The sequence below is a fragment of the Camelus ferus genome, chromosome 31 (genome assembly GCF_009834535.1).
Source record: "Camelus ferus isolate YT-003-E chromosome 31, BCGSAC_Cfer_1.0, whole genome shotgun sequence".
Classification (NCBI taxonomy): domain Eukaryota; kingdom Metazoa; phylum Chordata; class Mammalia; order Artiodactyla; family Camelidae; genus Camelus; species Camelus ferus.
Window position 1 is genome coordinate 16,266,875 of NC_045726.1, and position 23,986 is coordinate 16,290,860.

Consider the following 23,986-nt stretch of genomic DNA (forward strand, 5'->3'; position numbering starts at 1 on the left):
GCCCAACATATTTGCTGGCTGGTCCTTCGCAGAAGCAGCCTGCCGTCCCCCACGCTGAGAACCACCCCGCGATGGAGCCTCTGCCTGGTTCCTGATCACTGAGCGGTAAGAACGAGCTCGCCGCCAGACATGTTTCGATCCTTTGATTTAAGAATCAAAACCCCTACTTTATAGAGGAAACCCCACATTTCATTACTTCTGTCGCCCTTCCTTATTGCATAATTCAGTATACGTAGTGGCTTCTCTTGAACATGCATTTTATAAGGCAAAGAATAGGTCAATATTTCAGCTCCTGGTTATATATATTCTGTGTATAATATCAAAGACTGGTTTTTCTATAGCTTCAGATGCCGCTTTGGCAAGGATTTTGCTCTGGCACAACATAGTTTTGGCATTAAAAGGCCATTTTGGGGAGGGGGAGGGTATAGCTCAGTGGTAGAGGGCACGCTTAGCAGGAGCAAGGTCCTGAGTTCAATTCCCAGTGCTTCCATTAAAATAAATAAGTAAATAAATAAGCCTACTTACCTCCCCCCAAAACCAAAACAAACAAAAATAAATAAATAAAATAAAATATTTGTTTAAATGGCCATTTTTTCCTCCTTCTACCCTCTCCCCTACTGCCAACCTAATTTCCATCCATCCCACAAGTAAAACTCCATTTTCAGTGGGTATCAACGTAGAATCTACGAAGTATCACAAACGCTGCCAGATGCTGGGATAAAGCAGAACAGGACAGACGTGGCCCAGCCCTCCCACAGCTGACAGTGCTTCCCTCTCTTCTGCTACCATCAAAAAGCCCGTTTCACCTGTACTCGCCCAGTGTCTTCCTGGGTTGCTAGGTGACAAGGAAACAGCGCACAGTTCAGGATGGAAGTAGGAGAAAGAAAAGCTCTTCTCTGATGAAAAAATGTTTCGAAAGAAAGAATGCAAAGAACCCAGGGAATCCAGGCATTACACCATCACAGTCCCTTTCACATAAAACTTAAAAATAGGCATCCAAAAGTAGCCAACCGTGGTTCAAAAAATGGGCTGCACTGTCGCTGAAGCCCCCCAGTTAAGCCCATCCAGTAAGTGCACATTGTCACAAAAGATGATTTAGAACAGGAATATTTAGATTAGAAACTCAATTATAGGCCCCATAAAGAGAATCCATTTTATAAAATGTCAGTTACTTAGAGATGGTCATCAATCAACCTGAGTATCTGAAAACAAATTGGCAATTCAGTGAATATAAATTTTTTTTAAAAAATTAGCACTAAATACTCAAACATGATTTGTAAAAGCAATAGATTAAAAATGTAATTTAAAAAAAAATCCGAATTTGGGGATAGAGAGTACTTGGCTCAGGGAGTCGGCAGCAGTGAGCTCTCCAGGTGTGGATGGGGGAGAGCCCCAGACGGTCCCCCTTGAGTTCACTCTCCACTCAGCAGAGGCTCCCTTGACCTTCATTCCGTTGGTCATGGTGTGACCTGGAGAAGCCACCTTCAAGACTCAGAGCTCACTGGTAATGAGTGCTAGGGTGACCTTGACCCCATCAGTCCACTAGCGTTAAGAGTTTTGCTATTAGACTACGATAAGAGCAAATAAAATTTTATATGTCTATATTAATACAGTTAATCCACTATATTTATTTGAATGAAAATATCAAAATCATGCACTAAATTACCACTTAGCATCATACTTAACTTCTACAAGAAACCCTCCTGAAAAATGGCCTTCTATGTAATTCAGCCATTTAAGTAACTGGGGTACGTGACACAGAGGGCACTGACTATGCACTGAGACGGAAAGCAATAGCTTCCCCTATGGGAAGAGCAAAGAGCCCACATTCCAGAAGAGCAGGAGGAAATATGATGCTTAGGTGAAAGTAGGAACTGGTTTTTTTCCTCCACTTTTATGTGACTTTAATTTATAATCATTGGTTTTAAGAGCTGAGGTTATACTTTGATAATTGCGTCACTAACAACATTATTAAAAGAAATACCACACATACTTGCCAATTGGGAAGGAAATCCATCTCACCAGCAGTGCCTGGCACATGGTGAGTTCTCAGGGGGCACTGGCTGCATCCTTACTGGTAGAGCACCGGGCACAGAAAAGGGGGGCTACAACAGTTGAAACTGGATTTACCAAAGGGGAGGGCGTGGCTCAGTGGCAGAGCGTGTGCCTAGCATGCACAAGGTCCTGGGTTCAATCCCCAGCACCTCCAGTAAATAAATAAACCTAATTACCTCCCCTGATAAAAAAAAAACACCCGACAAAATTGCATTTACAACTTCCTCTTCTGATCATGATGGAGTAACAGAGGCCAGATTCACTGTCTCACCTAAGCAACCAAATAAAAAGGAAATAACATTAAACAATTATTTTCAAGATATTTGGCATCAAGCTAAAAGGGAGAGTGATGCCCAGGAGCAGAGAGACAAACACCCCTGCCTCGGGAGAGTCACCAGGTCACAGAACAGGAAGGAGGGCTTGAAGCAAAGCCCAGCAGACACCCTGAGTGGAGGAGACAGAGTCCAGAGTCTGGTAAGAACCAAGCACCTGGGGGCCATCAGCAGAGTATGGGGAGGGGAAAGATGAGCAGAAGGAACACTGGTGATCTGCAACACACCCCTTGTGAGCATTCAGCAAAGTCCTGATCAGTGCGTGCAAGTAAGGAGGCTCATCAAGACTGGGAAAAGAACCACCTGAGAGAATCAGCTGGGAATTACTGCTAACATGCACACGAGGCTGGGAACACTGCCCATTCCAACCATCCGGACTGGAAGCCCCACAGTTCACTGTCCTTGGCAGAGCACTCAGAGGGCCTTACTCCAGCACCGAGCCCTAGGGCTGAACACTACTCTGGAATGGGCTAACGAATTTTAAAAGCAAGACCTAAAAGGAACAGATCCCTTAATTCGATGTGTCCTTGAACAAAGCTCAAGCATATAAGACTTCAAAAATAGCCAACAAGGTAAAAATCAAAATGTCTGGCATCTAATCAAGAATTTCCACAACATTGTAAAATGATTATAAATCAAGAAAAAATGTTAAAAAAAAATTAAGCACAGGGAAATATATACAAGATCTTATGGTAGCTCACAGAGAAAAAAAATGTGACAATGAATATATGTATGTTCATGTATAACTGGAAAATTGTGCTCTACACTGGAATTTGACACAACCTTGTAAAATGATTATAAATCAATAAAAAAATGTTAAAAAAAAAAAAAGAATTTCCAGGCACACAAAAAAATGTGATCTATATTGGGGGAAAAAATCAACTGAAACTTACACAGAATTGACACAAACATTATAATTAGCAAAGGAAGACAGTAAGATAGTTGTTGTAACAGTCATCCATATGTTCAAAAAAAGTCCTGTAAATACACAAAAGATACAAAAAAAAAGTGAAAATTTCTATATCTGAGATAAAAAAAAATACACTGAATGGGCTTACTGGCAGGTTAAACACTGCAGAGGAAGAGATTAGGGAACTTGAAGACAGCAAAAGAAACATTCTCAAATAAAATAAAGAAGAAACAAGTAGTAATTTAAGACAATAAATAGATCATCAGTGAGGTGGGTGACAAAATGAAACCAAGCAACCTGGTTAGAAAAAATATTTGAAGAAACAATGGCTAAAACTTTCCAAATCTGATGAAAACTATACACTCACCAATTCAAATAGCCCAATGAACTCCAAACACAAGACATGAAATAAAACAAAACCAAAACATATCAGAAACAAATTGCTTAAAACTTTAAAAGCAGCTAGAGAAAAAGAGGACATATCATATTCATAGAAACACAGATATACAGATGACTGCAGACTTCTCACCGGAAAGAATCCAAGAGAACAAACAGCAGAGCAATATCTTGAAAGTGTTCAATGAAAAAAAAAAATCACCCTGGAATTCTACACTGAGTGAAAGTAACTTACAAAAATGAAGGTGTAAAAATGACTTTTTTCAGACATACAAAAGCTGAAAGAATTTCTCACCCAGCACGTCCATACTACAAGTGATATTCAAGGAAGTCTTTGAGGCAGAAGGAAAATGATACATGGAAATGTGGATCAATACAAAAGAACGAAGAACTGCCAGAATTTTCATGGAAATGATTGTGCATAATTTAAACATCTTTTTAAAATAACCAAAGAGGTAGATTTCTAAAATGGCTAGGTGAGGAACCTGGCAAATCCTATCTCCCAAAAGCAATGATAAAACTGGGAAAAAAGTGTCAAAGATAACAACTGAAGGACACTGGAAACTGACTACAGACACACAATCAAAGTAGAAGCATGCAGTCAGGAAAATCTACTGAATCTCAGTAAGAACAGTGGGAATCTGTGCTCTTTTAGCCAGAGGACGGCTCGACCCCCAGCCCCTTGGCACTGAACTTCTATCAGGGCTGGGGAGCTGAGCACACGGAAGATTCCTCCCCAGGGAGCAATGGTAACAAGAGCTACCTAGCGACAAGCAACGTGGGAAGGGCCACATGGCAGCCAGCCTGAGAGTGCCATGCTGGCTGGGGAAAAGCGCTGACAGGCTGACCAGCCAGCCGCTTAACAAGTTTAGAGGAATTTGGAGGGACCAAATTTAGACCAGCAGTCAGGAAATACAGCTCCAAGGAGGAGACTTTAAAGCGGAGACCTGCATGAGGGCATGTGGACAGAGAGGTGAAAAACTTGGGAAGAAGCATTTCAAGCCAGGTAAATCGCTTGTGCAAAGAAGACAGTTTGTTGGCAAGTCTAGGTTTGCATTTTGTGGGTGAGATGAGAGAGCAAGAGGTTTGAGCGATTTGAGATGACTGAGGGTGCCATTTGGAGAGTGCATGTTCAGAATATGATATTCTCCAGATGTGTAGGGATAGAGATGTGTCAACGGTGACTCCCATGTTTCTGGTGAATTAACCAAGGCAAGGAAAACCAGAAGAACAGTAAGTTTAGAAAGCAATCCGAGACTCATTAAGCTCTAGGTACCTGTGAGCAAGCAATGTTACTAATAAGAGATCGATTCTGTTTTCTTAATAACTGGTCCTTTTGTCCAATTCTACGGTTTTCCCAACATCACAGGTCATGTCAGGTTTAAAATTCTGGTAACAAACTATAACGTTTTAAATGCATGGAAGTTATTATTCCTTCAAGTTAATTTAGTTATTATAACATAACCTGAATTTGCTTGTTCTGCTGCACTTTATCAGCTGTGTATTGATGTGTCTTTCAGCATTTTCTTTCAGCAAAAGCCTGAGCGGTACTCCTTTAGATGTGATAATTTGGGAGGTGATTAAAAATGAATCAGGAATGAATTGCATAATAACTTGAATAGAAATTAAATTACATTAAAACAGCATTAAACAAATGTCTTTACAGAAATATGAGAGGCTGTTCTGGTTCATATGATTGTAGGATTAATATTATTTTAACTTTAGTATTTTTGGTATTTTTTTTAGTATTTTAGTATTTTTTTAACTTAGTATCAGGTAAAGAGCATAAGGCTACAGTATTAAAGTTTAGAGACGTTTATCATTTTTACCCTTAGGTCAAGATGTGTCTTCTATTTATACTTGGACATAAATCAGAAGAAACCCATGCTCAGATTTAGTTGGTTTGCAAAGAATACACATTTCCCCTCACCTGCACTGGCTCCTTAGCACACAGGGGGCATTGTGTCTTGTGCATGTTACTTAGCAGGGTGCCTTGCTGGGGGTCAAAGTTGTGGAGACATGTATTGAATTAAACTAACACTTTTTCTAATCTAGTTTGACTATTTTCTGCTTTATCAATAACTGGAATGGATAACACGGATCAGCGTTCTCTCATATTGACTAAAGATCATTATCAACTTTCAGGATTTTTCTTCATCAACGTGTACGTCCATTTTTGTCCTCCCTTCTTCTATTTTTACTACTGCATTTTCTAAACTGAGATCTACTTAGAGTAGAACCGGTACTGAACAGAAGGAAGTTCCATATGCAGACTCTTCTCTCAATATTCTCCTTCAAAGTTTCAAAATACACACTCTTTGTGTTTATAGAGTGTTAACAACAGATTTATAAATCAATAAATATTGACACATGTTAAGATTGTTACATAAAACCTACATTTTTTCCACTGCAAGTCAATGTATTTTTTAATAAATACAAGATAGTAAAATAGACAGTTCCATGTTCTATTCCCTTCTTTTCTTCCTTCCTAACCCATTTTATTTTCAATGCCTGATTTGACACAGGACTGGCGGGCCACATGGATGACTGGTAGACCCCATGGGGCTCACCATCCTGAGCCTCTCTATTCCACGTTCCTAATAATTCACACTCTGTCCCTTCTTTTTCACTCTCCTTCTTTCCTTCTCTTATTCAAACAATAAACACAACGATAAACATAAAATTACTACAAGGGGGCCAATACAACACAGTACGGCATGGGAACACTAGAGAATGACACTGAGCATGAACGTGGGCAGTCAGAGTAGGTGGCACAAAAGAAGAGACAGAAGGGACCTAAAAGACGAATAACAACCTCATCAAAGAAATGAGGGTGGATCTGGGGACAACCGTCCTGATGTCTGGGACTTTAGGGACCTGTGTCGGGATGTCAATTTGGAATCGATCAGGCAGTATGTAAATGTTGCAAACTTAAGAAAGTGGATGAAAACTCAAAGAGAGACCTTTTTAGAGTGGAATACGGAGCCTAGACCACATCAGTAGGGGATGCTGACACTGGATGGATGGGACTGGTAGAGCGAGGCGAGGCCAGAGAAAGGGAGGGGTCTCAGGGCGGACCCCTGACCTTGGTGTGCAGGACAGCCGGGACTCTAAGAAGACCCCAAGTGCTCACTTCTACTCTAGAAATGGAGGAAGGGCTTTTCAGGGAGAGAAAATGTACATGCCAAGCCAGGGAGCCATGAAAGTGTACCATGTTGACAGGAATAATAAAGATCATTGTAAATGGAAGGTAAAAATATGAAGCTGAAAGGAAGAGTTGCATATGAGACTGTGACATGCCAAGATGAGCAACGTGGACATTGTCTCACGATCAACAGAGCAGTGGAAATACAAATCAAAAAAAAGATAATAATGATCACTTTAGGCTCTAAACCATATCGTATTAAATTACTGTCAAAAATAAAAATGCAAGGTGCTATTCTTGAATAAAGATTACTAATAAAAATGAAGAAAACACAGCCACTGCTATTAAGGAATGCATTTTGTATTTTAAAAACAGTGGTGATTATTTTCTGTTTGCATTCTTATGCTAAGAGCCCCTTGTGCCTCCAGAGTTCAGGTTTGCTGAATCGAGGACACACTCAGATTCCATGACGGCTGCACGGCCCCCTGGCCCTTCCGGGGATCAGGCAAGCGGCTTTGATCCTCCTAGTACCGACCTCTAACCCAGGAAACCAGAGTAACATCTCCTCACGAGGAACTTCAAGCTCACGGCAAATCCCCATCAAAGAGCACGTTCCGCTTTGAAGTCAGTAAACCTGACGTTGTTTCCAGAGTAATGGGAGAAGGGGAAGCTAATTTCAGGGGATCAAAGAGAAACTCTAAATGACAGACGTCCTAGCCATTGCAGCCGTGAGCACACTTAGGGACCCCAGAAACAAAAGGATGGAAGGAAATGGCCAAGGGAAAGAGGGGAAACCAGTTGATGGCCATGCAACACCACGGATGGTAAATGTTCCTTGGAACTATAACCAACAGAGAGCAGAGGCAGGGTTAGGAGGCGGAGAGGAAGTGGAACATGTCATTAGGAAGAGGAATGAAACTGAGGCTGAAGGTGACCCTTGACTGTGGGACGGGCTGCCTGGGTGAGCCTCACCTCCAGAACCACCCGCTATCTGTGGGGTTACCGAAGTGGAAATGGTATTATTGCTATTCAACAACTCATTGCACCCCACAGTGCCCCTGCCCTCCCTCATCCCTGCACCATCAGAACCCTAAATTCCTGCTCCCACAATTTACATGTGCTGTTTCCTCCTATAAACACCCCTCCTACCTCTTGTCTCACTACCCAGCCCCTTTACTTTGAAAACTGACTGCCAGAAAGGTTCCTTTTCTAACACCACGGACTGACCGCTCTATCCCCCATGCCCCATATTCCTGCTACAATATTTTACAACTGTTTTGTACAACTTCACGACTTCTCATAAAATCCCAACAAAGAAAATAAATAATTTTAGAAGTGTCCCCCACATCCAGTACAGTTCTCTGCAGACATCAAGTGTCTGATAAATTCTTACACGACAAGCGAGGGAATAAAGAAACGAATGCCTGGATAGCATGATATTTATGAGAACAAAATTAAGGGAAAAAGACAGACAGTTTTTAAATCCTAGATCCAATATGTAACAGCTCCAGCAAACATCTTAATTTCTCTAAGGTGCAGTTTCTTCCTTCTCTGAAGTAGTGAGGTTACTGCTATGCTGAATCCATTTGGTTGGTGTGGGAGTTGAATGAGAGACATCTCAGGAGGCAGGATCTGAAACATTAAACATCTTGCGTATGTTAAATCTTACTGTTAACTCTTCTGCAAAGCCAGTGCCGTGATCAGGGCCAGATGAGGTGTGAGAAAAACTCCAGGATGCTCCCATCCAACTTACTCTTCGGGTTATTCTCCAGCTTTCTGGAAGATTACTTTTTAAATTTATGTTTTCATTTTGTGTTAATTTACGAAATGCCAGTATATTTTGGATCTTCCAAATGGCAGCTGTAGCGCTGATTTCCCAATATATTTCAATGAATGCTTTTCTGCTTGGGTTTACGCTCATGTTGGCTGCCAGTTTTGTTACTGTTACCATTAGTGGAGGAAAGAGGGAAGACGTTAATACATAAATGACATGCAAAAGAAGGTTTCCCAGCAGTGAGAGTAGAGAAAAGGAGAGGAAGAAGTGAGTCATCACTGGGTACCGGAGACAAGGGGACACCGGCAACCACCTGTGTCCTCACACACGACGGTCATCTCAGTGTCAGAAGGCAGCACCATCAATCAGAATCAATTATGGTTGTTGATTTGAACCTTGTTAATTTTACGAAGTACCCACTATAAGACGGGTACATTAGCAAATCTACAGGAATCTAAGATTCTAAGGCTCAGTCCAGGTCTACTTCTGAATTCCACTATAAAATAGTAATTAAAGTAACCACAACATAATCAAGGCTTTCCATAAATATTTAAAAGGCTGGAAAGAGTCAAGTTCAGTCTTCAACGCGGTGTTTACAACGCGTCGCTCCGTGACTGATGTCGGCCGGAGAACAAGCGCCACTTACTGTAGGCACAGCCGTACACTTCGACCCGCATCCCGATCCTGCCCCTGGGGTTCCACGTCAAGGGGAGGAAGCGCAGGAACCTGGCTTCAAAAGGAGGCTCGAGTCTGTAATGCACCACACTGTCTGCGTTTGTGTTTCCTGGAAAACCCTGGGGGAAAACGGAGAAAGGGATCAATGAGTCTGCAGAATATCAGTGTCAAGGTGTCACCTCCCATGCTGACGAGCCACTGATGCTTCACTTTGTTAATATGCAAATGACTGCCTGCGTCAAAGAAACTAACATTTAAGAGGCATGTGACAACCTCTCTTCAGTGCCTGAATTAGTCCCCATCATCTAAATTTTCCTTATTTGCAGAGTAGTTTAAATTTCAATGGCACCATGAAACCGGCTATAAACCTGCTACTTTTGAAGGCTTGCTTTTAGAAAGTCGCTCATCCCGCAATCATTTCCTAATCTCCAAGCAGTCAAGACACTCACAAGCAACCGCACCTCCAGGGCAAACAAGCCCGATGGTGACTTGCAGGATGCGCACTAAGAACCCTAGACCCTAGGATCTGAGAGCTGGGAGGGGCCTGGACAGCGTTGTAGTTCAAAACCCTCAACTTGCAAATGCAAAACTCAAGCCTAAGAAAGCAAAGAGGTTCCGTGGAGGTAGGAGAGCTATTATGCAGAGTGGCTAGAACTAGGTCCTGTGGCTTTGGACTTCATTTCCAGTGCTCATTGTGTCCAGTGTTCATTCCAGCATTCAGGGGGTGCCTAGGGGAAACACACCAACACCACTGGCCACGAGACAAGAGGAGTGCTCTTAGCTGCAGGCATCTGGCTTCACGTTAGAAAGGGCAGCATGAGAGCAAAGGCACTTGTTCATAGGGTGGCTTCTGTCTCACGGTGTTCTTTTTAATATAAATATCACCAAGTAGGGAAATCAAAAAGTGGGTGACGGTGCAGTACAGAAACACATCGATTACAGATATGTTACTAATGACTCAATCGTTTTTTAAAAGGTAGGACTTACATAAACTTAATCATTTTTAAAAAGGTAAGACTTACCTAAACATGAGAAAGACTAACAAAAGTCAGCACAAATGCCAACACACAGAGAATGCATTCCTGTGCCCCTCTCCATCCATCCTGGCAAACCTCTCTTCAACAGTGTTTACGGAAGTGCTCTGAACTTTTCATGAAAAAACGACGGATGGGTTTCAGATGAAATGAATGGCTGCCCACTATTAGCGAATCCACTCCCCCTCACCTCCACTGTCTTGCCAACCTTAGTAAATGCTGACAAATGTACATCAATTCCAAGAAGTTTTAGGAAGGGTTGAAAGATCATCACAACTCATCTGCAAACACTTCCTTGTGTCTCCACCTCCGAAGTCCATCCAAATGCAGGGCTTCTCTCTCTCTCTCTCCACCAGAGCCCTGGAACTGGCTGCAGACTCCTACGGACCAGCGCTTCCACTAGCTCTTTCTGCCCTGGGCATTTTAGAGCCACAAGGCCAAGCACCCATGCTTGAAACTCCACATCCCTTTTAAAACTGGGTCCACTGATTCCTCATCAGCTTCTCCACCAGTTTTCCCAGCTGCTCGATGCAATAGCAAAGCCAGAACAACCTAAGGTGTTCCTCACTATAACACGGCTCTAAACAGAAAATGCTGCCCCATCCAAGGACCTGACCAGTTTATGCTCTGAAAACTAACAGTAAGGGCTCTCAAGTATGTATGTCTCTTTTGAAAGCTCCTGTCAAATGTGAAGACTACCTAAATTCCATCCATTTTTTTGGAACGCACAGTGAAAACGTAAAACGTAGCGTTATTTGGGGGTGGGTCGCCTTCAAGTTCTCACTCTCTGATCTCGCAAAGTTTTATTATCTGGAAGTCAAAGATGCTTACATAATAGGCCTCCATTGAATAGTAATACAATTAGGGAACAAACGGGGTGGACACCTTCTTAGGCTCATCTGCACTAGCCTCACACCCACCTGCCATGCCATTAATACAAACAGCCAGAAACAATAATGCAGCCCCACAGCAAGACTCCTTAATTCAGCAAGAATGATACCTGCCTGGTTATTCAGCCTTGTGAAACACGGGCCAGGTTTACCAGCCAGGCCAAACCAAGCCAAATTAGTAACCAGGTTTATGAACCACGACCACCAGGGAGACTTCCTTGGTATAAACAGACCAAACTAAGAATACAGAGAAGGCAAATGTAACGAGAGTGCTGTCCCAGACACGGTAGTAAGACTTTTTTTTTTTTTTTTTTAATTTTAGCCTTAACAGGGAAGTCTTTATTTTGTCCAAAACATCCCCAAACAATACAGCAACCTATGTATAAAATATAGAACATCTCCAGTATTTTTTCCTTTTTATGGGATCAGACCAAGGATAGGCAAGAGAAAGTACTGCTGGTGGGGTAAGACAAAAGCGGATTCAGGCAATGACTGACTTAGCCGGGCGTCAACATTCAAAGACCAGGGAAACAACAATTTTAGCCAGAAAAGCGGTATGTAAGAGTCCCTAAGAAGCTGAGGGTCACACGCTGTGCTCTCCTTTCCTGTCATCTCACGCACGCTTGGCTATCCTCGACCGCAGTTCTTTGCCTTCTTTCACAGAAGAAAGATCACTTCGAGGAGCGGTACTGTGTAAAGGTACAGGGAGTACCCAACCCAATGCCAAACATTCACCGTGAAAAATCATAATGACAAGGCTTTAAAGAAAAAAAAAGAATACTTTAGATTTCACAAGTATACACCCTAATAATTTTTAAGAAAGCTTACCATAAATGCTTCCAAAAACAACAGGCTTTTACAAAAGACTGTAAAATATCCTGTGAACAGCAGTAAACGTCTACTCAAGTCATTCGCCAGATTCGTTCAGTCATTTGTTTCTGGTGCATCCTTTCATCTCAGGAAGGTTGACAATCATCTGATTTCTTTTTCAGCAAATGATCTGTTGCTAGCCTACTCTTGACAGAAGAGGAAACTGATACAAGTTTTTTCAAGTCAACTGGTTCTCCTTAAGTCTCAAGGTTTCTATTATGTTTCTATATCACATCGTTGTGCACTTACAGAAGCAATCTCTCCGTCATGAAAAACAAAACACCACTTGCAGGGCTTACAAAATAAAAAGGGAAGTTCTTTCCCAAACCCTTTTTCGTTTAAAACAAATTTAATTTAATTTAAGTGTACAAGACGAAGCACAGGCACTTTCCAAAAATCAAAACAAACAAGAAATTACTCAATAATTATAGAAAACAGCTCTGATTTTGGGGGATCATCTCTGGTTGCCTCGGCACATACACTGGTCTTTGGCTGGTCTGGCATTTCTCACCCTTTTTCTGCCAGCTCACCAAGAGACCCCAAAGGAAAACTGCTTTCACAATTCTGGGTCGAGCAGACCTGTGAAATCACAGGCATTTGAACAGAGGAGCTGCTTTCAAAACCGTGTTCTCTAAGATCATATTGGACAAGGGTCCCTTCCGGCTCCTGGTTTAAGGAGTCCGGTACTAGGAAATCACTGCTCTGGAAGTAGTCTGTTAGCTCTGATGCTTCATGGTTCTGACTCCCCAGGTGCACGATTAAATTTCCAGAGTTGGCGAACGTGGCGCCGCGTGTTTTGCGCTCGTAAATCCGAGGCTTGAAGATGACGTGCCGGGAAACCCTCATGTGGTGTTCATACTCCCCGAAGGAAGCGGAATTGGCCCTGCGTATCTGGCACCAGAAACAGCGCCTCCCTTCATGCTTTAGGCGATGCTTCTTTAGCAAGTGAGCCCCGGTGAACTTACTACCCCCGCGGTCCCACCGAAACGGTTTAATTCCTGAGTGGATGAGCATGTGCTGTTCCAGGTTCTGAATACGGGTGAATCGCACCCCACAGGCTGGACACTGGAAAGGTCCATCTGAACCATTTGGACCCGGTTGTTCTGTGCTGCTGGCGGGAGGGGCAATGCAGAGTTGGAAGGGATGTTGAGCATCTTCCAGTCAGTCATCATCCTCTGTGTGAGCATCAGTGCTGGAAGTGCTCTGACGTGTAGGTAAGCCTTCGGTGACACCTTCATCCACTAAGCCTGTAGAGGAAGACTGCGCACTGATCAGAAGGTCCTCTTGGACTTGCTCACTTCCTGGCACCGTCTGCTGACCACTCAGTGAACTCTGAGAGGCGCTGACAGGCTGGGGTACCTCCTCATGGACCTCCTCATCACTTCACCTTTCTCCTTTGACCCGGACATCTTCCTCAGGACCCAGAGGCAAGGTGGTCTTGGTGCTCTCACAAGTCACATATTCGGCCATTCTTCTACCTGTCCCAGATGGCCCAGCTAATTCTGAAGTCCGGGTATTTTCTGCTGGCTTAACCTTACCAGGCGGAATCCTTCGATCGATTCCAAAAGGGAATTGATCTAAAGAGTCAACTGGCTGATTTCTATTTTCCGAGTAGGAAGCTGACGAATTCAATACCTGGGGAGAACTTGTTTGTGAGCCACACTCTACAGGACTTTCAGGGGACACACCAATGCAGCTTTCGCGCTTTCTGCGGGATTCTTGGCAGACAGGAACGGTTCTTCCGCCCGCACTGCACTCTGAAGACACTGGAGAAATGCTTCCATCTCGAGACGTAAAACTGCAGTTGGAGTTATTTTCTTGTCCAGCATCGAGACTCTTTTCTGGTTGGCTACTGGGTGTATTCCATAAAATGCCTGATTTCATGAACTCTGAGCAGGTGCTGGCAACACCGAACATCCGCACACAGCTGGCTGCAGCTAGGACATCCGTGATACTCTGTGTTAACTGACAGAGTGGCTGTGCAAGCATATTCTAAAAGGGGTAGAACGCCGGTCACCGGAACACGATGCGGATCCAACACATTCTTGTTGTCATCCTCTGCCTACAAGTTTGGTGCGAAAGAGATCACTGCAAGCTGCTAGGACCGCCTCGCGTGCCCGGAGGAGTCTGTCCGGGTATTTGGACGCGGAGACTGATGGCACCGGAACGGCCATCATTTCGCAGCACATGTAGCTTTCCAAGCATTTCCTGGCTGTGGGAGGAGGAACTGAGTACATGTGTTCACACCCATCTTTTCCGTCCTCTCCTGCAGATGCTCGTCAAGGATGCAAATGAATCAGAGACGTCCTGCGGGCGGCGCGCGGGGCGCTGCTGCTCCCCCCCATCCCGGGGGGCGGAGGGGACCCTGTCCCGGGGACGGCGGGGCGTGGCGGCCCCGAGCGGCGGGAGGGACGCGCTCCGGGCGCCCGGGGTGGGGGGGGGGGGTAGCGGGGGCCACTGGGGACGACGGGCCGAGGGCAGGCGGCGGTCTGCGGAGCTCGGCGATGGCTCGCGTTTTCCCGGCGGGTCGGGGTGGGGCAGTGGGGGAGGGGAAGGGCGGGGGGAGGGGAGGCGGGGGAGGGAGGGGAAGGGCAGGGGGAGGGAGGGGGAGGGCGCCCCCGCCGTCGCCGCTCCACTCACCCCTTAGCAGGACTCCTTTTTGACTAACGCATGAAACATCACCATGGAGAGAATCATTTCTCTTGTTCAATGAAAGTGAAATCTTTGGACCTACATCGTCTTTTCTTACTGTAATGATCAAGTAAGCTCTTTCCACTGCCTCCAGGCCCCGGAGAGGAACTCAAGAATGTCTACTCCTGGCCTTCATGCTCAACTCCACGTCGACTTGGGCAGAAGCATCCGTTTCTCAGCTCCACCACTGCCCGGCGCACATCCCAAGGTGTCACTGTCTGCTGCCAGTCACAGCTCCTTCACTGACAGAACCAGTTTGGTCAAACCTAACTCTAAGGGTTGGAGTAGGAATTAAGTGAGGTAATACCTGAAAAGCAGCCCGCCCACCGCCCACCCAGGCAGAAGGCTCCAGGAGCGGGGGCCGCTGTGACCGTGGCCATGGCTGAGGTTTGGGTTATTGCCCATGCGTTTGGCAGAGACAGCTCATCCGGCAGATTCTGCATCCCGTTCTTCACGTTTTATGTTAGGTTCAAGGTCTAAGACATTCAGATAAACAGTCAGGAGACGAACATCAGCTCTACACTCACTGCAATTCCAACCCTGTAACTCAATGTAAGAAGCAAAGCCGATATGGATTTTAGTGTGGCTGCCAAAGTTTTACACCTCAGCATAAACTACATAATAAAATTATTTTCATATCACTTTTATGTGGAATCTAAAAGTAACTGACACAAATGAACTTATTTACAAAACAGAAACAGACTCACAGACACAGAAAACAAACTTATGGTTACCAGGGGAGAAAGGGGATGGAGAGGGATAAATTGGGAGTTCGGGATTTGCAGAGACTGACTACTATATATAAAATAGATAAACAAAAAGTTTATACTGTATAGCACAGGGGACTATATTCAACACCTTGTAATAGCCTATAATTTCAAGGGAATATATATGTATAACTGAATCACTATGTTGTATGCCAGAAATTAAAACAACATTGAAAATTCTATACTTCAATTAAAAAGGGGGGGGGGGAGTTATGTGAAAATTCTAAAAAATAAAATAATTTCATAAGAATGATATTTAAATTCATTTATTTTCCCTATATATTACTTCTTTCTGCAGTAGTTTATTGAACATATAAAGTTAGAAAACTGTACTTCAGATCAGTGTGATGACCATTTCCCACAGCAAATGAAATTTCTTTTTGTTTTAATGGAATGTAAGACAGACTACTACTTAAGAAATCTTTTTAAGTGAGAATAGTCTATGTTAAATCTATGAATAGAGGAGATTAAGAGGACACTCTTTACAACTTCTGAGATCTGCATACAAAAGCAAACATTTATGCGATTTTAATGATTTCAAATATTTGCAATGTATGCACACATGTGTATGTACACCTATGTGATTATCCGAATTCATTCTAATGTTAAGAAATGACATTATTTTTGTCCTGTACAGAACTATCAATAGTCCCCCTGGATACACATAAATGATAAATTTCTTTAAAGATACAGAAATTACATGAAATAAGTTTGGTGTAGGAGGGGCCTCTACTGGCACATGACTCTCACATTTGGGGCTGATTACTGAAATAATCTCATTTTACTAAGCTAATGTTTACCTTTTTAAAAAATGTGTCATAATCTATTATTTGGATTATATAGTTTTGTTTTGGTGTTTCCAGAACAGACGTAAACGTACAGGCCAAGCCTAGAATGTCAGGAACAAAGGTTCACTCTTTGTCTTGTTGCAACAAGGGAAAAAAATGAAGCTCTGAGGAATATGAAGAAACGTCCAGCCACTGGCCCTTCCCTGACAGCCCTGGACTCGGTTCTGAGTTCCACCAGTAGACAAGGTGTCCTGTGCAGAGTGAACCTGTGACAGCCAGCTTCCACTGAATCCTTCTCCATCTTGTTCCCCACGGGGCCTCGGGAAAGTCAGCATTTTCGTGTGGAAAGTAGGAACGAGACTGTCAGTCTTGGAATTTTGATGAGTCAGTGTAAGGAATGTTACAGGCTTACAATCTAATAATTTTTTTTGTAGCATCCTTCTGTTAGCTATCATAGAATTAAAAAAACAAATCAACAAAACCCTCCCCACCATTGATCACCAGAACCAGTTTAGTTTGATGTGGACTCAATATTGAATAGCTTAAGGGCATCACAAATGAACATTATACCCGGTATGAAGAACAAACGTTGTTTGATGAAGTCTGTAGTTTCCACGAGTGTGTTCTTGAGCTCCACGTGTGAGCAACTGGAGTCTGTGGCTTGGGGTCCACTCACACGCTATAAATGTGTTTTCAAAATAATTTATTTAGAAGTTGATATTTCTGAAACACTGCCAAATCTCCATTTAGTTTGTTTAGCAATCACATCAGTGTCATTCGAAACAACAGTGAGAAAGGCTCAGCTTGAGGCTCGTGTGGGACCGTGGTCTCTGGTGTGATGGGAGTTGTCACAACTCCCTGCTTGAATGACCTTCAAGATGCCTCCCTTGCATTTGTCCCCTGAAGTCTGAAATATCTGTGTCTTAAGAAAGACTTTTACATCAGTTCTTCAAAATGTGAAAGACACTGCTTCTAGAAATAGGCCTTAGTGCTGTCAAAAATATCTTGTAGTCACCTCTAATGAAAAAGAATCTGAAAAGGCATATATGTCCGCCAGAAATGGACATAAACTGTAAACTGACTACACTTCAACTAAAAAAAGAAAAAAAGAAAGAAAGAAAATAGATACATAACAAGGTCCTACTGTACAGCACAGGGAACTATATTCAATACCTTAATAGCCTATAATGAAAAAGAACATGAAAAGGAATATACATACGTGTATAACTGAATCACTGTGCTGTGCACCAGAAATTAACGCAGCATTGTAAATGGACTAGACTTCAATAAAAATAAATAAATGACAGAAGATTAAGTCCCTACTCGATGCCACTATGAAATCAGGGATTCACAGTTCAAGCACATTGTTCATTTGTATCTTACAGCCTGAGGCGAATGGCAGGATGTCGCCGGGAGGTGCACAAGAATCCCCGAATTTTAATTCTGGCCTTTGTCACTGCTGAACCATGACGATCTTCGCCAAGACACTTTATTTCCCCAGCTCTCAGCTTCTTCATGAGTCATATGGGAATAATCATAATTATTATTGTTAAAAATAGTAATACTTTGTCCCCATTCTTTCCAGAGGCTCACAGACCATGACAAAAGTATACTAAAATTATTTCCTCTAATGAGCCCATTGAAAAAGCTGTGTTCCATTGCTTTAAAGCAAAAGTTCCCGTTAATTGTTTTTAATATTTTCTTGAACTGCAAAATACTACAGCATTTATACATGAACAAAATTTAAGGGAAGTTTCCTCCCTTTCCCTTGAGTTTTATCAAGTGACCTGAAAATTCAGGATCATGGCTTGTGATGCCGAATGTGTGACCTGGAGTGAGTCACTCACCCCTTGAGACCTCGGTTTATCCAGATGGAGGTGCTTTTTACCAGGCGAACGCTCACATTTTCATTTGTACAGATACGTTTACTTCCACACGTTCCAGAAAGTAAAAGAGTGATCTCTCCTTTCACTTGATTAAAATAAGCAAACATCTACCTAAAATGCACTTAAAACATTTGCTTCCAGACATTTAGGTAATACAGCCTCCCACAAAAGTCTCCAGCTGAGGTCAGTGTGTTGGAACAAGCATACACTTAATCGGTATTTCCAGTTTTGGCTTACAGCCTCTTGGCGGAAGCACGTCACTTGAGTCAAAAGCAAAAAGACATGACGCCATTTGCAGCAACATGGATGTCCCTGGAGAATGTCATTCTAAGTGAAGTAAGCCAGAAAGAGAAAGAGAAATACCACATGAGATCTCTAATATGTGGAATCTAAAAAAAGAAGAAGGAAGAAAGAAACAAAGAAAGAAAGAAACAAAGGGGGGGGGAGGGAAAAAGGGAGGAAGAAAGAAGGAAGGAAGGAAGGGAGAAAGAAAGAAAGAAAAGAAAGAAAGGAAGGAAGGAAGGAAAGGAAAGAAAGAAAAGAAAAGAAAGAAAGAAAAAGAAAAGAAAGAGAGAGAGAGGGAGGAAGGGAGGAAGAAAGGAAGAAAGAAAAAGACAAATGAACATAAATACAAAACAGAAACAGACTCATAGACTTAGAATACAAACTTGTGGTTGCCAAGGAGGCGGGGGGGGGGGGGGGAAGGAACAGACTGGGAGTTCAAAATTTGCAGATCCTGGCAGGCATATGTAGAGTAGATGAACAAGATTATACCTTTTACCACAGGGAAATATATACAAGATCTTGTGGTAGCTCACAGAGAAAAAGAATGTGACAATGAATATATGTATGTTCATGTGTAACTGAAAAATTGTGCTCTACACTGGAAATAGACACAACATTGTAAACTGACTGTAACTCAATAAAAGCAAACAAACAAAAACAAATAAAATAAGCAAACATCTACCTAAAATGCACTTAAAACATCTGCTTTCCAGACTTTTAGGTAATATATTCTTCCACAGAAATCTCAAGCTGTGGTCAGTGTGTTGGAACAAGTATGCACTTAATCGGTATTTCCGGTTTTGGCTTACAGCCTCTTGGCGGAAGCAAGTCACTGGGGTCAAAAGCGAAGAGACAGCCATCTCCGCGTGTCCCACCACCTTCTCCTCCAGCAAGAAGGAGCCCGCCCCATGGCTGGGCACAGCTACGCCCGTCACACGGGAACCCCCAGCGCCTGGCCCTGGAATAACCCCAAACCCCGGGCCAATGCGGTTACGTGAAACAGGGTCTCAGATGCTGCTTTTAATTGACATGCTTTTTTTAAAATCTGTGTTTTTAGAGCTGCAATGTAGGCATTATAGAAATATCATTGAAGTCGAGCATTTTTTAAACACACTGCTAAAGTTACAGGTTTTCACTGCTTATTTTTACCTCTGGCTTGAAATATTGACCTTGGATGGAAGACAGGATACCCTCCCTGTGCAGAAACAAGACAGTCAAGTCTCTCAACAGCCTTCCTTCCCCAATCTTCCTACATGATCAGGAGCAATACATTTTATAAGACATTTGGCAATCCTTTTTTTTGCTGGCAAAGAGGTTGAAAAGGGAGGAAAAGCCAGGAAAAAAATATTTCCATTGACATCAAGATCATATTTTAAAATCAATGTAAAGTTATTGAAAATGGTGCTAAGACGTTCCCAATAAAAGAATATGCAATTTGATACACGGATATACATTTATTTTTTGAAATGAATTAGTTTCCAATATTTGAAGAGTAACCCCAAAGAATAAAATGAAGTGTAGACAGTGTTATGAGAAATACTTCACAAGAGTGAATAGTGTGCTGACTCTGTTAGTGACTTCAAGGAATAAAATACACTAATTAAGCTAAAGGAATTAAATAAAGCATTTACCTGTAAATCTAGATAGTTTTGAGACTATTGGGAGAATAGCACTAACCTGGTAGCCGCCTGTATATATGTTGAAAATATTAATATGTGAATTGGGTGATTTCTACAGAATTTAGGAAGATTCCTCATTAAGCAGTGGCACTGACTTCAAGCGACACCAGTATGAGTTTAGTTCAACATTAAAATATTTCAGATGGTAAGGAATTCTTTTAACTTAACTATTTTGAGCCGAATTGTGTATCCCTCCAAAAAACAAATCCATATGTTGACTTTGGTGAATTGCTTACTATTCATTTTTAATAAACTTCTGGAATAATAAAAATCATGCATCTCATTAACTATATGTCGCATTTGTTTGGCTGTAAGTTTTGCTGCACTATGTTCTGTCCATGTAAGTTCAGTCTTCAAGTTTGTTTCTGCAGTAAAATTTTCATCTACATAACCTTTTATAGGATTGGAAGAAACTTATATCATGTGTACAACTGAGATCTTTTTCATTTCAAAATGCTTGTCTCAATACTTCAGTATGCTTTAAGATCTCATTTACAACCTCAGGGCGTGTTCTGAACTCTTTAAATATGCAGATTAAACTACAATCCTGGGATCTCAGAGCCACAGGGAATGATGGTATCATTCACGAAGCATTTGCTAGTGTCAGGAAGGAACGACTTTTCCTCTACCCTCTTAGGTTTAGTTACAGGGGCATGCAAATTAAATCAACAAAAGACAGATTAACAGGAGAAAAAGCTTATTCATATATATGGGAGCTAGAAAGACGTAACTACCTCACTAAATGGCTAAAGTTAGAGGCTTATATTTCTAACTTGGTAGAGAAAAAGGAGATGGGAGAAAAGGGAAGAACAAAAAGGTTTCTTTAGGAAAGAGATGGATTTTTAGAAGAATAAATGTAAGATAAGAACGTGTGCGATAACGTTTGTGTATGCAGGTTTGAATGGTCTTTCCTTCTTCTTCGTGAACCTCTCTGGAGTGGGGATTTGTGCTGGGTTTACTCTGTCCCTCTTCCGGGCATAGACTTGCTTTGAAGAGGAATCACGGCAGCCTCGATTCTCAGAAGTATCTGCTTTTCATCAGAAAAGGGAAACTCAAAGAAGGATTCTTTCTGCATCTGTCGATTCCCAAATATCTTCGGCTTAAAATAATCTTCATACCAACTCTGGGCTTCCAAGTGGGTCCCCACACGAGGCGTTCCTCCCCACACATCCTCACCGCTGGCTCCTCCCACCTGTGACCCTGTGAGGCAGTGCCTTCTCTACCTTGCCCAGATTAGGAGACCGGCTCAGAGGGACTCAGCTACCTGCCCCAGGTGAGCCACTGGTCAGCATCAGAGCTGGATTCTTACCCAGGGCCATCTGACTCCAAAGCCCAGCATCTTAGCCATTTGAGATACAATCACCAGAGATCTTAGAGCTCATGTGACCCACCCCCTCTTTATCTTGTGGGATCTTGGGTAATTTTCTTAGCCCATTTGTGCCTTGGTTTTCCCATCTATAAAATGGTAACAGTACTCACTTCAGAAGTACACTATGCGAAACAGTGCCAGACACATAGTAAGTGCTAAAAATCTGCTCTTACTATTACTTACTTTACAGACATCAAAGCACTCTTATAAAATATTCCAAACTAAGTGTTAGAGCAGGCAAAGAGCTAGATATGAAAGGGGGGCGCAGGCCAAATGGCAGGAATTGGGCAAAAAAGGAAGAGCACAGGCCAAATGCAGGAAACCATACATCATGTAAGGACCAGGGGGCCCTGAATAGACAAAGAAAAGCAGGAAACTCTGGGCTGATAAGCGGTCACACATTTTGGGGTGACAAGTGGCCCAGAGGGAAGGTCAAGAAGGTGGGAAAAGGCAGCAATCTCCAGTGTTTGAATATAAACTTTTGCTCATGACATCCTGATTAGAATAAAATTAGCCTTGCAGATTAGAAGTGCCCATCATGCACTGACCCCATGACGCTTCCAACCCAGACTAAATAAGGGCAAAACTTCCTCCTTCCCTTGGGAAGGTGGAGCTGGGGTGAAAATCAGGGAATATGACCCCAAGCTCTTCCCTCCCCAGTAAATATTCCACCCATTCATTTTCTTACACTCTGTGTAACGAACCTGCCAAAGAAAATCAGGGCAGCTGCTCCCCTGAGCCCACCCACTCTCCTCTTAAGAGTGTGCTATCTTATCCCTTAATAAATTCTCACTTTACTTTCTTAACCTCTCTGTGACATCTCTGAATTCTTTCTGTGGCAAGACAAAAACCCAGTCGCCAGCAACGTAAGTATACAAAGTAAAACGTATGTCACCACTTACCCACCTGCCCACCCTCCTCCTAGGGGCCGCCGCCATCAGTGGATGTGTTTCTAGTCCTTTAACATCATAGTCATACGTATGTTTTTATTGGTGCAAACACTCCTGAGCTGCGTCATGCATTTTACCAGAAATGGAATCAAATTTTGCAAATTACACTCCAACTTCGTGTTTCCATTTAAACCACTCAGTCCTGTAGATCTTTCCACATCAGAACACCTCCGCCTTGCTCATTGTTTGTAATGGCCACAGGGTGTTATACTGAATGGACCTAACAGATCTACCTGTCCAGTACCGATAAATGTCTAGGTAGTTGTAGGGGGTTGGTTTGGTTTGGTTTGGTTTGGTTCGTGTGGCTAGACAGCTCTTTAATGATTAGACACATGTAGAAACGAAAGAGAGCACGCTGCTCCAGAGGAGGTCCATGAACACACAGCAGGGACTCTCCTCTCGTGACTGGCTTCACGTCTCTACTGCTCTGACAGGTAACACCATCTGACCAAACTTTTGGGAGGGTTTACACATTCCCAGTGGGGCCGCCCTTCTGGGTCTGTAACTTGCAGCTTCAGAGCTCAGCAGAGCAAAGAACAAAAATAAAGGTGATGGTGGAGGGCGTGGCTAGAAGGGCACAGACTGGATTTGGATAATGAAATAGCCACTGAATTATGCACACTGGACCCTGGGGATGTGAGAGCTTTCTAAGGGAGCTTTTAATGCGCTAGTATCACAGGGCCACTTTTTAAAAACTGGTTCCACTTATGTTATACTGAATCTTTCTGCGTATTTCTTCCTTCCTTTCTAATTTCCTTTCAAACCAGGGGATTACAGATCATGCTACAATAACATGAAAAGGCAGGTACATATGAGGTAATGGGGAGTTTGCCTTGACTTAAGAAATTCTGAAATACAGATTCCTGGTGACAGTGTACCTACCTGAAAGTTTTGCACACTGATAATTAATCACTTCTTAAGTGGATAAGAGAGGAGCCTTTTAACCTATCATTTCAAATCGAAATCTGATGGTGTTTTATCACTGGGCAACGAAAGAACATCAGTTTCCAAACTTTAGTGAAATTTACATTAATAGAAAAAAAAATTTCTGTTGGCTTTAGAAGTATCCAAGAAAGGAGAAACTATATTGTCAAACTATTCATAAACAATAATGATAATGATGTTGTGTGTTTGTGGAGTGCTTCCGAGAAATGAAGCCCTGAATGAATGAAGCCGAGACCTTTGCTTTCATCTTCTTAATCTTAATTGTCTCAACAACGCAACCACACTCACCTACATATGAATTCAACCAACCTGACTGGTTGAAACGCGAGGATTGAGTCCACGGCTGTTCCCTGATTTGTCAAGAAAATTGCTTGTTACTACTTCTCGTCTGAATTATTTCGCAGACATTAGACTGAGGTTTTAGAATAAAACCCCCCATTTTAGTTATCGTAGATTTCCCCATGTTTTTATCACCAGTCTTAGTTTTAAAATTTTTGGAAATGCAAATATAATATGATATTTCCAAGTAAATAAAAAGCCAAGAT

At 42.5% G+C, this 23,986-nt stretch overlaps 2 protein-coding genes across 2 annotated transcripts in view; both read right to left on the reverse strand.

The window, feature by feature from the left end:
* LOC102521772 (contactin-associated protein-like 3) overlaps positions 1 to 23,986 on the reverse strand; it is a 148,604-nt gene that overhangs the window by 80,039 nt on the left and 44,579 nt on the right. The window contains 1 exon segment of the mRNA XM_032471085.1: positions 9,259 to 9,406. Coding sequence (XP_032326976.1) covers positions 9,259 to 9,406 — 148 coding nt within the window.
* LOC102522010 (zinc finger and BTB domain-containing protein 44-like) lies at positions 12,474 to 13,910 on the reverse strand. The gene has a single exon (XM_032471087.1). It carries the CDS (start codon positions 13,093 to 13,095, stop codon positions 12,589 to 12,591), a length of 507 nt encoding a protein of 168 aa, XP_032326978.1. The 5' UTR covers positions 13,096 to 13,910; the 3' UTR covers positions 12,474 to 12,588.

Bases quoted from the DNA above. Each gene is read 5' to 3' on its own strand.
- LOC102522010 (XM_032471087.1), bottom strand. From the start codon at position 13,095: ATGCTCATCCACTCAGGAATTAAACCGTTTCGGTGGGACCGCGGGGGT.